The sequence below is a fragment of the Dryobates pubescens genome, chromosome 21, assembly GCF_014839835.1.
Source record: "Dryobates pubescens isolate bDryPub1 chromosome 21, bDryPub1.pri, whole genome shotgun sequence".
NCBI classification, from domain to species: domain Eukaryota; kingdom Metazoa; phylum Chordata; class Aves; order Piciformes; family Picidae; genus Dryobates; species Dryobates pubescens.
This window is the reverse complement of record NC_071632.1, coordinates 5,683,657-5,697,921: the sequence shown is the minus strand read 5'-3', so window position 1 is coordinate 5,697,921 and position 14,265 is coordinate 5,683,657. Positions and strand designations below refer to the sequence as shown.

Sequence of the window (14,265 nt, the reverse complement as noted above, 5' to 3'; positions counted from 1 at the left end):
CTCTGATTGCTTTTGCTGGGTGTTGTGATCCTTGTGGATGCATTGGGGGGGGAATGATGGTGAGAAAGCCCGTTATCTCTGACAGGAGGAAGGATTGCTGGCCTGCAACTGGAACCTTGTTAGGAGGCTTAAGTTGAGCAGTGCCCCTCTGTTTTGAAAACATTTGAGTCTTTCTGATGTTACTGGAAGCGTGTTTCTGTATTAGCCTTGTGAAAAGTTTATCTTGATCTGTGTTTAGAGTTTCTAAAATGTTTGCTAGGAAAGCCAAACTCACATCTGTTTTTGTTTGTGCTTGCTGGAAGAGCAATGAAAAGACCTTTTATTCCGGCGAGCTGTTTTGTGTTGCGTGTTGCTGTTTGCAGGGTGAAAGTTAGCTGTCAGCACTTGCATTTGTAAATCTCTTTTTAAGGGCTGATTACTCTGGGCTGAAAGTTGGCAGGCAAGATCTCAGCCCTAGAGCATTGTTTGGGGTTTTGCATGTTTTTAAATAACAGATCTCTCTGACTGGTGTAACTGAGAGACTGCTCACTGCTGCTCATACTCCTGTAACTCTAGACAGCAGAAAAGTGCTGGACAGGAATGGGAAAAACGACAGAGGAGTGCTGATGGAAGCAGGGGAGTGGGGGGATACCCTCGTGGCAGGCTTTTGGGGCTTGCCAGGGGCAATTAGGATGTTGTCGGCTGTGTAACAGTCAGGTAGAGGTCTGTGAGCTGTTTGCAAGGTTGTGGTGTCTGTGGATGCGGGGTGTGTGTAAATACCTTCAGATGGTTGAACGTTAACTCTGCCGGTGCTGTGATACACTGCATTTTAGGTCAGGCTTAGGTAAAGGTTAGCCTGATGTTGACACCACAGTAGCACACACACGTGGCTTTTGGATGAGAGCAGTCCCAGCTCTGCTTGCCCTGGCACCCAGACAAACGTGCTCATGTGGTTGTGTACGCTTACCTGTAGAGTTACCCTGTGGACCATTGCTGATTTGTGTCTGCTGTCTTCTGAAGTGATGGAATTTCTTATAACAAACTGCATTTGAAAATATCTGACAGTAAAGAACCATATTGTCAACTTCAAAGAAGGAAAAAAACCCACACAACAGCATTCTCCCCCCATCAGAACAACCCAAACCAATCCAAAACCAACCACCAACAAAACAACCCAGAAAGGTGAAGGTGGTTGTGGATGTTGTAGAGGGAAAAGAGTGATCTGTTAGGCATGCTGCTCAGCCCAGGTGGTCTCAGTCCCTCCTGAGAGTGTTCTTATGTAGCTCCTCACATTAGCCACTGCTGGCCAGGTGCCCCCAGGGGCAGATCTGTACAGATGAGTAAGGAGTTCCTGCCCAAGTCCTCCTTATTGTGAAGAGAACAACTGTGTTAAGACTCCTGTTGGCAGCTCCTATCAGCAGGCTGAGCAGTGTGTTGGCATTTGGGGGCCATGGTGATTTTTACCTGTATTTTAACCTTGTGGGGCATACATCTCTTACCTGCTTACAAACCAAATTCAAACTGCTTCTGATAAGCTTCAGTGAAATCCAGGCAGCTTCTCTTGGGTTAGGTAGGCTGGAAGTAAATCTTTGCATGTCTTGGGAGCAACTTTGCACTTGACACAATATATGTGCAATTGTTGAACTTGGCTAATTACCAAGTAGCAAGCCAGAAAGAAAAATAAAGATGTTCTGGCTGCATTTGCAGGGTTGAAATGGTGCATAACGTTACAAAATTCTAACTGCCTACTTCTGAATCAATTCATAAATTGCAGTTGACTGTGACCAGCCATAAATCCTGTCTCTGCCACAAATTAAGTACTTAAAAGCTTATTTAAGAGGCTGTGGGCTTCTGAAGGTTTTTCTCATGGGTTTAGGTTTTGTAATAACTTGAATGAAGAAGAATTTCAGCCTGCTGCTGTAGCTCAGTGTTCTGCCATAGGTTTTGTTATCTCCAGCCCAAATGGGTCTTCTGGCTTGCATTATTTTTCTTAGTGTTTCCTTACTGCAGCAGCTGTTCTTAAGCAAAAATGAGGTTTCCCAATCAGCAGTTCAGTGTAACCTTTGAAGTGGTGGCCAGGTTAACTCATCAGTGGAGTGATATTTTAATGCAGCAATAAAATGTGCCACATTTCACTTGTTCACTAATTTGACTATTAAACTGGCATCAAAAGAGGATGAACTCCCCAACTGTCAGTCCTGACTGTAGTTTCTAGTGTAGTTGTGGTTCCAGTTGTAGTTCCTAGCCACCACATGCTGATTTTGGTTCCAGTGAATAAACTTCTGTATGAAAGTGCCTGTAAATACTAATGAAAGACATGCTACAACATATGCTGGGGAGAGCCTTTAACATTTTGTGATGATGGGTGGTTTTACTGTTTCTCACTGCCTTTGCCACAAACACTCTTCTCTGACCTGACAGGCATGGAAGCCTGCATGGAAGCTTTCTGTTCTAACATGCTGGTGAGTGGCACCTCTGCAGTGGAAGAGGTGATGATCCTAACTTTCCAGTGCAACCCTGCCCACTCGATGTGCTGGGGCCATAGAGCTGTGTGACAGTACTAACTGAAGAAAATGGTAAGACTGCAAAGGAAATTCCTCTGCATTTGAGGTCTTTCCCCGTGACTTACCCATTTTCAGAGAGGCAGTAGCTGCTCATTCCCAAAACCTTGGGACTCAGAAGGCAGGTTGAATATCCCCTTTAAACAGATTCTAATAGCCTCTCACTTGTTTTGAGAGCTGGTTTGATCCTTAATGATCAAAAGACAACTTAAATATTTGGGTTTGGCATTGTAGTTATTAAAAACAATTTGTTCCCAAGGTTGAGGGGATTTAGTGTGGTGTCTATCACAGCAAATCTGTGTAACTGAGAGTGTGGCTCTTAGCCTGAGTAATCCAAACAGAGTTACCTCGAGCTTCAATCTAGACCTGGGCGTCTTGCATAATCTCATCTAAAGGACTTCTGATAAGAGTCTTGTGTAATCTCAACTGAAGGGCTTCTGAAAAGCAGAAGGAGGCTGTGCTGCTGCTCTGATTGCCCCTGGCTTGCCCAAGAAATCTGAAGTTGCAACGTGTACATTGCAGTCATGTGTTATCTATCAAGTTGGTTAACAACTTGTCTACCCTGGACTAAAATTAATGATTGAGCTGAATACTTGGTGCTTTGTGGCCAGTCAGCAAATGCTCTGAAGGATGTATGTAGTGGAACTTTACTCCTGTTTGCTGGGCTCACATGATTTGAGCTGGTTTCCTTCCACAATCTGTAGATGTATGAAGTATTGCTGCTAACAGTGCGTACCAGAGGACTGAGGAGATTGCAGCATGACTGGGGGCAGTCTGATGTGGGAAGGGAAATGTGAGAGAGAAGCAGGTGACACAAAGGGATGCAAGGAAGTACCTTGACACTGGTTTGGGGATCAAAAGGCTGAGTAGATAATGTCGTTGCAGACCAACACACCTATCTTACTGTGAAGTAGACTTCACCTTGTGAATCTGAACTAATGTGCATGCTCAAGGTTACTCTGAGCAGTGGTGGAGATTACATAGGCTGAACAAACACAATGTGCAAGAAGTCTAGAACAAAATATTAAGAGGCTGAACTAAACTTCTTTAAAGAATACAAACAGAAGCATTCTCCAAGAAGCTTAGCCACCTTCCACATTGATACTGGGCATGCAACTTGCCATGCCTGGCTTTGAGCCAGCACAGAGGCTAGCTGTTTAATACTCCCTTTGGAAAAATTGCCTTCACCTTGAGGATGATTTCCTTGCTTTGTGAAACAGAAACATCCTGAGTGAATTCCAGACTTGCTGCTGTGTAGGTTCTGTGTGTGCTCCACCATATGTAAGGGCAGACCTGTTTCTGTTACTTTGTCTTTTATTTGTTTGGGATTGTGGTGTTGAGGTTTTTTGTTTGTGTGGGGGTTTGCCGTTGTTGTTTCTTTGGGTGTTTTGTGTAATTTCTGCCTTACTTAAATAGTTCCTGTTCCAAGATGACAGGCAGGGTGTTGAGGGGGGTGGAAAAGAATCTTCCAGGAACACAGCAGTGACACAGTGAATGTATTTGTTTCAAATCCATGTTTTTCAGCTGCCTTTACATCCATAGCTTAAGTAGTAAGCAGCTACATCCCCCTGTGGGGGCATATCAGTGCGGTTTTTTCAACTGTATGTGCAAAATACTTGCTGCATAACCTCCCAGTGCAAACACTTGGCTTGGTTTGTAGGTGAGGCTTCCAGTTTACCTTGGTGGTCTTTGAATCAGGTGTTCAATCAGGTGTATGGAAGGCTTTTGCCCATTTGCAAATGCACCTTAGAGGAGGTTCCATGGAGGGAAAGAAGTGCTTTTTATTTCCAGTCTCTTTGGGCTTGTGATACCCCGAAAGGAGCTTAGGCTGCTGAAGGAAGGACTCATGCTGTTACCTTCCCTGTGCTTCAGGTCTTTGCTGCTGTTTCAAAGGAGGCTGTAGGTGTGTCACCAGTCTGAAGGCAGTAACTGTCTCTCGTGTTACAGATGCAGTACTGCAATTTCCATGTGAATAAGTAACTGAAAAAGCATGTTACACTTTGCTCAGGGTCCTTTAAGGGGAAAAAAACCCCCTCATCCTGATTTTACACCCCAATATTTACTTCTGAGACTTCAGGCTTTACAAGAGCTTTTCTTGCTTTCTGAAGCCCAGGGTTGGTGTTTTTTTTTTTTTTGAAATAACAGTATTAAATAATAGCATCAAATTTCAAAGCAAAGTTGCTGTCCAGATGTTAAACTCTGCTCAGTTTTCTACTTGTCTAATCAAATAACATTTTAGGATGATGGAGCAGAACAACCTGCTGAGCATTACTAATACAGCAGAGCTGTTGTAACTTGTTTCTTAAAATCCACAATGGGCAAGTGACTGTCAGAGTAGTTGTAGAAGACAAACTTTGGTTTGTGACTAAATGCTTCTAAGTAAGTTAAATCTCCCAGGTGGGATGAAGTCAGGATTTGAAAAACAATCCAAATAATTAAGGTGAGAATCAAGGGAAACTTTCCCAGTGGAATTCCCCTGCCCCGTGCTGTGGTAAGTGTCCATCTGCTCTCCTGGAGCAGGCAGCAGCTGGCAGCTGAGTGTGTCTGCAGGCCTGCTTTATCCTTGCCTCTGCCTTAAGGTTTTCTCTGAGCTATAATCCTGACCCTGTTGTGTGGAAGCTCTTTGGACCTTTGGTCTAAACCGGCATGGCATGACTGGAATGGCTGTGAGTTCTCAGGAATTTCAGCTACCACTGACAGAATCTTTTGTCTTCCTGTTTCCACAGCTTACAAAGGTGACCAGTGAAGTTCTCTCTGAGCAGTCAAAAAGCAGACAGCTCATGACTTCTGATCAGGACACTAAAGTTGTGGCTGAACCGCAGGTGCAGCAAGTACAAGAAGTTAAAGACGGTTCTCATCTCGTAAGTATTACAACTGCAGAGTACCCTGGTCCGAGGGGTGCACGAAACAGTTTGTCAGCTGTCTTCATCAAGTTGTGTCTCGGAACATTTTAGAAGGCAGTTGGCTGATAGCACTGCAGCATAAAATGCTAGAACAGAGCTGTTAAAGGTAGCCAGTGGGAACATCAGGGGGTCTAAATAAACTGCGAGTTACAACAGGCTGCACACAGTCAAAGCTCAGGGCTTTTTAGACCACGCAGGAATTGCTACCAACCTTGAGCTAGCTTTTAGCTCACCCACAAACATGTGAGGGAAATGCACTTGGCACGTGTCTGTAATTGGAAAGTCCAAAGACACACAAATAGGAAATTGCATTCTGTAACAGGAATTTTGCTGTCAGTTCTGCCAAGTGGCACTGTGCTGCTGTGCTCCTGTGCAGGATCCGGGAAGTCGCTTTATGGGATGCTTTTGGCAGCTCCTACAGCAGCTCAGGCTGTGTACACACATTGCAGTAAATGCTACATCTGTCTTCAAGACTGAATGCTTGATTTGGATATAAGCTCTACTCATTTTCATTGTTGATCATCAACTGTATGTTGGAGGGAGTGTTTCCTCTTGGGGCATCTTGAAGTGTTTGGTTTCTGTGTGTGTTCTGCTAGGCACTTAGCCTGTGTTGTGCTAAGCAGCACATACCTGCTGCTTCAACTTCCCTTGTAGCAAGCAGTGTTGTGCAAAACACTAGACTCCTGCTTTTCTTTGCTAAGCAAGCTTGTGAGGTTTCCTTTGTTCCCCCTTCCTCCTCTTTTTTTCTTCGTCCTGGGTTCTCTTCGCTGTTTTGCATTTCTCAGATGTGAGTTTTGTTTATTTGACAGTAGGGGAAAATGTTGGATCCACTTTTGTGCCATACTTTTGAAAGTTGAGCATTGCTGACTTCCCCCCCTTGTACTTGAGTCATTAATTCCAAGAGACCAGTGTGTAAGCTTGAGTAAGACTCCTGCAGATTCACTTCAAAAGCTTGCAGCTGTCAGTGTACTTGCAACAGGTGCATTAGTATTAAAAGTGCTGTGATCAGTCTTTACATTGATGCTAGTTTTTAACTTGGCACACTACAGTTTTTTATAAAGCTACATGCAAAGTTGGGTCAGAGTCTTAATTTCTGTACTTTCATGCTTATATGGAGAGAGTAAGGATTTCTTTCAGTTTCAGAAAGTGTCTGGTTTTTTCCTTGCTAGAGGACAATAATGGCAATTTGGATATCCTGGAGTGCATCAGTAGTGATATAATGCTGCATTTCAAGTTAACTGATTCTTTTGAGGTGAAAGCTTTTCCTTTGAATATTTTATTCCTGTAAGACTGTAGCTTTATTAAGCTTTTAAAAATTGTATCAGTGTGGTACTTGTATGCACAGTTTCCAAAGGTCATTTTGTTGTATAAGAATCATTGGTAATACAAGCTTGTTCAAAAGCAGTGTTCCTAGGCTGGTTCCTTCCACGATGGCAGCTTGCTTGAGTGTGTTGTGCCAGTGCTTCAGCACTTCACTTGCAGGTTTTGGTAACAGGGTTATAATTTGAGGTAAAGCTTCATGGGATACAGGAAGAAGTTAGCAAACTGAAACCATCAAGACAATTCCAAAAATGTGATAGGAAGGAGAGACATTTCTGATGCCCATCTCCTCTCATCCTATCACCTGATACTGGAGAGAACAGACTGACCTCCACCTCACTACACCCTCCTCAGACCTGTCATTGGATTTTATTTTTGGTATCCTGATTGGCAATTTCTTTTCAAGTTCAATCATGAGTTCTAAGTACAAGCAAAACAGCTGGCAAGTCAAGAAACTTGAGATGGGACTCAGTGGTAGAATAGAATAGAATTAACCAGGTTGGAAAAGACCTTTGAGATCATAGAGTCCAACCTATCACCCAACACCATCTAATCAACTAAACCATGGCACCAAATGCTTCATCCAGTCTCTTTTTAAACACTTCCAGTGATGGTGACTCCACCACCTCCCTGGGCAGCACATTCAGGAGGAGACTTGATGGGGTGCTTGGTGCCATGGTTTAGTTGATTAGGTGGTGTTGGATTAGTTGATGGGTTGGACACGATGATCTTGAAGGTCTCTTCCAACCTGGCCTATTCTATTCCAATGGCCAATCACTGTTTCTGTGAAGATGTACTTCTGGTACTTCCTAAAATTTTTCACAGGAGGTAATTTAGAAGCATGTCTTGGGCTTGGAGCTGCTGGGTTATGTTGTTCAAAAGTCCTTTTACAACCGTTGAAGAATAAACCTCATGGAATCAAGAGAGTCAGTCTGAAGAAATGAGATTTACTGGTTTAGGACAGGAAGCTGTGTAACAGTTCAGGGAAACTTTGCTGTAGCATGTAATGCTTGGAGCACTGGCCAGTACACAGATTGCATACACTCTGTGCCAAACAGAAAGGGACCTGGAGGTACTGATTGACAGCTGTCTGACCATGAGCCAGTAGTATGCCCAGGTGGCTAAGAAGGTCAATGGCATCCAGGCCTGCATCAAGAATAGTGTGGCCAGCATGAGCATGGAAGTCATTGTGCCCCTGTACTCAGCACTAGCTGGTCCACACCTTGAGTACTGTGTCCAGTTCTGGGCCCCTCTGTTTAAGAAGGACATTGAGACTCTTGAACGTGTCCAGAGAAGGGCAACCAGGCTGGGGAGAGGTCTCGAGCACAGCCCTACAAGGAGAGGCTGAGGGAGCTGGGGTTGTTTAGCCTGGAGAAGAGGCTCAGGGGAGACCTTATTGCTGTCTACAGCTACCTGAAGGGAGGTTGTAGCCAGGAGGTTGTAGCCAGGTCTCTTATCTCAGGCAACCAGCACCAGAACAAGAGGACACAGTCTCAAGCTGTGCCAGGGGAAGTTTAGGCTTGAGTGAGGAGAAAGTTCTCAGAGTTAGCTGTTGGAATGTGCTGCCCAGGGAGGTGGTGGAGTCACCATCCCTGGAGGTGTTCAAGAGGGGATTGGATGTGGCACTTGGTGCCATGGTCTAGTAGTCATGAGGTGTGTGGTGATAGGTTGGACTTGATGATCTTTGAGGTCTTTTCCAACCTTGTTGATTCTGTGAATAGCTTTGAATGGGGGAGGGGAGGAGTAGGCCTTAAACTGAAGATGCAGGATATCAGCATCATGAATGATCAAAACTGCTCAATGTTCACATTCTGTCACATAAGACCATAAGAAAATTGCTGAACACTTACACACCTGTGGATGACTTCTCATGCTAGTGTTTAATTGCTTTGGTGTGTAAAAGGGGTATTTAAACTCTTGGCAGTCCATTTAACCTTGATATATTGGAGGGGAAGTTGAGCAATCGTTGTGCTGTCTGTTGTGATGTTGCGCTCTCTTTTCCCTTAGCCAGGGCTAGGCATGACGTCAGCTATGGCCTGGGGAGTACAGGACAATCACTGCTTCTTCAAGACTAGTTACTTCATTACAGAAAAGGGATGAATGAAACTAGATATCAGGTTATATTTTAAAACTGAGCTCTGTAAGATGATGGGATGAACCCCTGTCCTTGAGAAGGAATAGGCACATGTGAAAATGAAAGTAGATGAATAGGTATATTGCTGTTAATTAGCATCAATTAACTGGTGACTTAAAATCACAGAATAGTCTGGGCCAGAAGGTACCTCCAAAGGTCATCCAGTCTGACCTCCCCTCAGTCATCAGGGTCATCCCAAGTCAGATTAGGCTGCCCAGGCCCTTGTTGACCCTCACCTTGAATACCTCCAGGGAAGGAGCCTCAACCACCTCCCTGGGCAACCTGCTCCAGTGTTCCACCACCCTCATAGGAAAGAACTTGTTGCTAACATCTAATTTAAATCTGCTCTTCTCTGGTTTGAAGCCATTGCCTCTTGTCCTGTCACTGCAGGCCTTTGTAAGTAGTCTCTCAACATCGTTCATGTAAGCCCCCTTAAGGTACTGCAAGGCTGCTGTTATGTCTCTCTGGAGCCTTCTCTTCTCCAGGCTGAAAACCCCCAGCTCCCTCAGCCTGTCCTCTATCAGAGGTGCTCCAACCCCCTGATCATTTTTGTGGCCCTCCTCTGGACCTGCTCCACCAGGTCCTCGTCCTTCCTATACTGAGGGCTCCAGAGCTGTACACTTTACTCCAGGTGAGGTCTCCCCAGAGCAAAGTGGCAGAATCACCTCTCTGGATCTGCTGGCAATGCAGCTTTTGATGCAGCCCAGGATGTGATTTGCCTTCCGGTCTGCAAGTGGACACTGTCTACTCACATCCAGCTTCTCATCCATCAGCGATCCCAAGTCCTTTTCCTCAGGACTGCTTTCTAACACCTCATCCCCCTGGTCTGTATTGAAGTCTTGCTTTCTGCACAGCTGTGTGCAGGACAGAGAGCTAAAATACTTAGTAAGAAAATAATTGTTTAGGTCATGGAAGTGCTGCTTCAGAGCAGTTTTGTTCCTTGGAGAGGGAAAACCTATTTAGATCAGAGTCAAAATACATGTATAAAGGAAAACAAACCAACCCAAAATAAGAAACATCCACACCCCTCCATCTGAGCTGGGCTCTGAAGTGGCAGAGCACAAATTTTGTTGAGGTGCTTTTCAGAGCAGGTGGCAACATTTAACTTAGCTGGAAGGTTTTTAAGGTTTAAGGTCTTGGAAGTTAAACAAGGGAGCTCAGGTGATGTAGCAGAACAATAATGTGGTGTTTTCTGCTTAAACTTGTGTTGCTGTTTGTTTTGGTTTCTTAGTGATAATCCCAAAACCAAGAGTGTTGAGAAATGTGCACCATACATGCTTAAAACTGGAGATTATCATTGGAGCTGTTAGATAAAACCGAAGGCACAAGTACAAAGTGTGCCTTTGTACGCACAAGAGTATGGGAAAACTGGAAGCAGTTTCTGCTTGCCTGAACTGCTTCGCCCATTTTCTCCCCATTAGTTGATAGCTGAAGTGCTTGTTAAGGCCCTGGAAAAGTGGACTTTGCCCTGGTCTGTCTCTTAAGGCACTCAGTTCCTCTGCAGGAAGCGTGTAGTTACTAATGATTAATTCACAGAGGAAGAATCCTGCCTCGCGTTGATCTGTTTGGGGGAGTTTTCTGAGCAGTGGCAAACTTTGCAAGTAGTGCTGTGACTTCATGCAGATGTTAAAAGCAGCTTGAATTGTTTGCTTGTGGCAGTTCTTCAAAAAACTGGCTATTATAAGTAACTCCCTCCCCCTTTCCCTGGACTTGGTTCCAGGGAATGCTGAAGAGAGGAGTGACTTGGCATGGTTTAAGTCTGGATCCAAGCATGTTGAATAACTTTGGCCCACGGGAGAATGAAAAGCAATGCAGCAGATGGCAGCAATGGTGCACCAGGCTCTCTGTCCCAAAGAACTATCTCTTGCAGGCCTTGGAGGGATAAGCTGGGGGGGAAGGTAGTCTTCCTCTTTTCTTACTCTGCAGTTTCAAAGCAACCTTGCTGAGGAGGGAATGTACTTCCTGACCAGCTCAGCAGTCTCTTTCATGGTCAGAGAATTAGTGCCTAATAGGTTTCCCCTGGAAGCTAATCAGTATGTTTTTCACATACAAAAGCTCAATCTGCCTGTGGCATTTACAGTTCTGTTTAAGAATCCAAAACACATCATTTTGTTGTGGTTGGTTTGTCCTGGGAGCAGAATACTTACCCGGAGAGAGAAAGTTAGTTGGCAGCTGTGTTACAGCTTTGCATTTATCTTTTTGCAAAGAGAAGCACCATGAGAAATGACTCAACGTGTGAATCCCTTGAGAAAGCTTCAGAAGAGAAGCGTTTCACACTGTCTGAGGAAAAGATTCACCTCTGCTCAGTTTTATGCTGCTGAATAGTAACTCTACTACTGTGTCTGCAGGAGCACTTCATAGTGGCTGCAGTGGAGACCAAAGTGACATTCTGACTTTCTGGAGTCCTGCATTTGCTCAGTACTGCCTTGTACTTGCAAGTTAGTGCCATAAGATTGTGAACAGTTTGGGATAGTAAAAAAAACCCAACCAACAAACAAGGCAAGTTTTCATTCTCTTGATTCAGATTTTAGTCTACCCTGGTTCTATTTACTCTGGGTCAGTGCAGCATTGCTTCTCTTCTTAGTCTTCAGGTGATAATGGGAAACAAAATGCTTGGTTCTGTTTTTGTTCATTACTCTAAAAGGATGTAAACTTAGTTTACCAAATAGGTAAGAATGAATACAAGAGAGGAGCTAAAAATTTGTTGTGTGTTGATTCTGTCAGAAGCCAGTGAAGGAGACTGAAAGGATGCAGTGACTGTGGGCTTCTCTGGTAAACATGGACTGATTTATTTATTGCTTCCTTGCAGTTTTGAGAACAACAGAAATCTTGCAGTGTGGTGGTAGCAGGGGCTATACAGATAAGGGCTTAAGACACGATTCAGTATTACGTAGCCTATGGACTTGCTGTGAAAGCAGCTGCAAAGATAGTCACAATAGCCATCATACAGAACAGAAAGTAATGACAGTAGAATATTAAGAGCATGGATCTGTGAAGCAGCCTTTACCTTGCAAGTATATTTTACAGTGGAAATTAAACCAGATCTCTTACTTGCCAGTTGAAAGGCAAGTACCTGACTTAGCCTTAGTACCTTCATGTACTGCTGTATGAATGCAATGAAGCAAGCTGTCAGGCTGACTTAAAGCTCTACTTCAAGTACATCATGATGACATTTGCCATGAGGTGCACAATCAGTTTCAAAATAGCCTTTCAATATTTGAGATGGAGTTGAAAGCTCTTTGTTGTCTTCCTTTCTTCTGTTTTCAGTATCATTTAAGTAATTGGGTAGAGTGCTGTAGAGGAACAATCTGCAGGCTCTCTGAATGAAATCATGGCAGTGGATTTGAGAGGAGGCCTGGCTGACCTAAGGTTCTGCAAAGGCAAGCAAGAACTCTGTTTGGAGCAGACAAGATTGCTGTGTAATTTCCACCTTCTTAGTGGGGTTCTGTTTTTGAAGAAGCAACCACTTTTTCAGTCAGTAAAGGGAATAGAATAGAACCAGGTTTGAAGAGACCTTTGAGATCGAGTCCAACCCAGCACCATCTAATCAACTAAACCATGGCACCAACCATCCCGTCCAGTCTCTTCCTAAACACCTCCAGTGATGGTGACTCCACCACCTCTCTGGGCAGCCCATTCCAATGGCCGATAATTCTTTCTGTGAAGAACTTCCGAAGATCCAGCCTAAACCTCCCCTGGTGCAGCTTGAGACTGAGTCCTCTTGTTCTGGTGCTGGTTGCCTGGGAGAAGAGACCAACCCCCACCTGGCTACAACCACCTTTCAGGTAGTCGTAGACAGCAATAAGGTCTCTTCTGAGACTTGCACTAGATGAAGCCTTGGGGTGAGTAAATGCACGTGTATGAAGATGTTACAGCTGTGGCAAGGTCAGGAATAAGCCTGTTTGTGGACAGCAAAGAGAACTTACACTGGATACAGACTTCTGGAAGGAGGAGCATTTAGGCAAGCTACCCTTGAAAGCCGTCCAGGGTTGGGGTTTTGTGTGTAGAGAAATGCACACATTTTCTGGCTGTTAAGTGCAGGTTTATGCTGCCACAGTACTGAGATGGATGGCCAGATGATCTTGAGGCCCCTTCCAGTGCTCTAAGGCAGAGGCATTGTGTATTTTACTTTTCTCATTCCTTATCGGCGTGAAAAAAAAAAAAGGCCTGGACCAGAATTAGCTTCCCTGATAACATACAATGGCTGCTCAATGGACTACATGAGCTCTTATCTATCTTTATCCTGTTTTTCCTGAAGAAGTAATCCTGGGGTAGGTTCAGCTCTGGGGGAAGGGAGGAGAAGGAGAAAAAGAGTTCAAAATATTTGTTCTTTTAACTTCCGCTGGTTCAGCCTTTGAATCAGATTTGAAGATGTGAAGCCAAAACACCTTCTACCCTTACACAGAAAGCAGGAGTTGTATTAAATATGAAGCCAAGCAGGCTTTTTGCACTCATGGGTGTTGTGAAAGATGTCATTTAAAACGTTTTAATGATTTGGATGAAGGAAACTCTTCAGGAAATCAAACAATGGAAGTTTGTAAGACTTGCTAATACTTGTAAACAGGCTGTAAGCTCATTAGGACAATGATTTGGCTTGAATATTGCAGTGCATATGATGAAATACTACAACATTGCTCAGCAACTGGGATCTGGACTTTGAGTGGCAATGACACATGAACCCCTGCATGGTTTAAAGTGTGCTATTTTTGGCGGCTGGGTGTTGGCTTGTCTCCTCAGTAGCAGTAGAAAGTTGGTGTGTAGAGGAAGGTGATTGCAATGAGAAGACTCCCCTGACGCTGCTTATTAAACATGGGCTGCTGCTTCAGTACAGAATTCAGCAACAGCACGAATGAGGAGAAAACCAGCTTGTTACAAAAATCTGTGGAAGAGGAAGCAACAGAGCCAAGGATAAGTAAACCTTTCTCTTCAGTTTTAGGCAGTGTGGAAAGCCAGGGTCTGCGTGCAGTGGGAAGGACAGTTGGCGGGGCAGCGGTGCCGGCCGGCAGCGAACGCGGGCACGGCAATGACTGTGCCACATCAGGCTCTGCATTGGGCCTCTGGGATGGAAGGACTAAATACCCCTCATACAAAAGCATAGAGAGTGCTCCCTGTGAGAGCTCTAGGAAGACGTATGACAGACCTTTTAGCTTCCTTAATTCCTTTAGTCACCGCCTGAAGGTCTCTGGTACCTATGGAAACCCTCAGAAAGCTGAGGAAAGGAAAGGCGGAGTTACTGAAAAAGCAGCGCCTGAAAAAGCCAACAGCAGCGGTCAGAACGTGAGCAGTGCAGGAAGGGTTAACAGTAATGTGAATCCTGAAAATGTAGCTGCAGAAGAGCCTTGCCTTTTTGATCATATTTCTCCTTCCC

General features: G+C 44.4%; 1 protein-coding gene across 3 annotated transcripts in view; it reads left to right on the top strand.

The window, feature by feature from the left end:
* The window catches only part of LARP4B (La ribonucleoprotein 4B), a 51,840-nt gene that overhangs the window by 13,899 nt on the left and 23,676 nt on the right, over positions 1-14,265 (top strand). For all 3 annotated transcript variants that reach the window (XM_054171316.1, XM_054171313.1, XM_054171314.1), the window contains exon 2: positions 5,267-5,401. In XM_054171316.1, coding sequence (XP_054027291.1) covers positions 5,321-5,401 — 81 coding nt within the window. In that variant the 5' untranslated portion in view covers positions 5,267-5,320. The remainder of the gene's footprint in view (positions 1-5,266; positions 5,402-14,265) is intronic.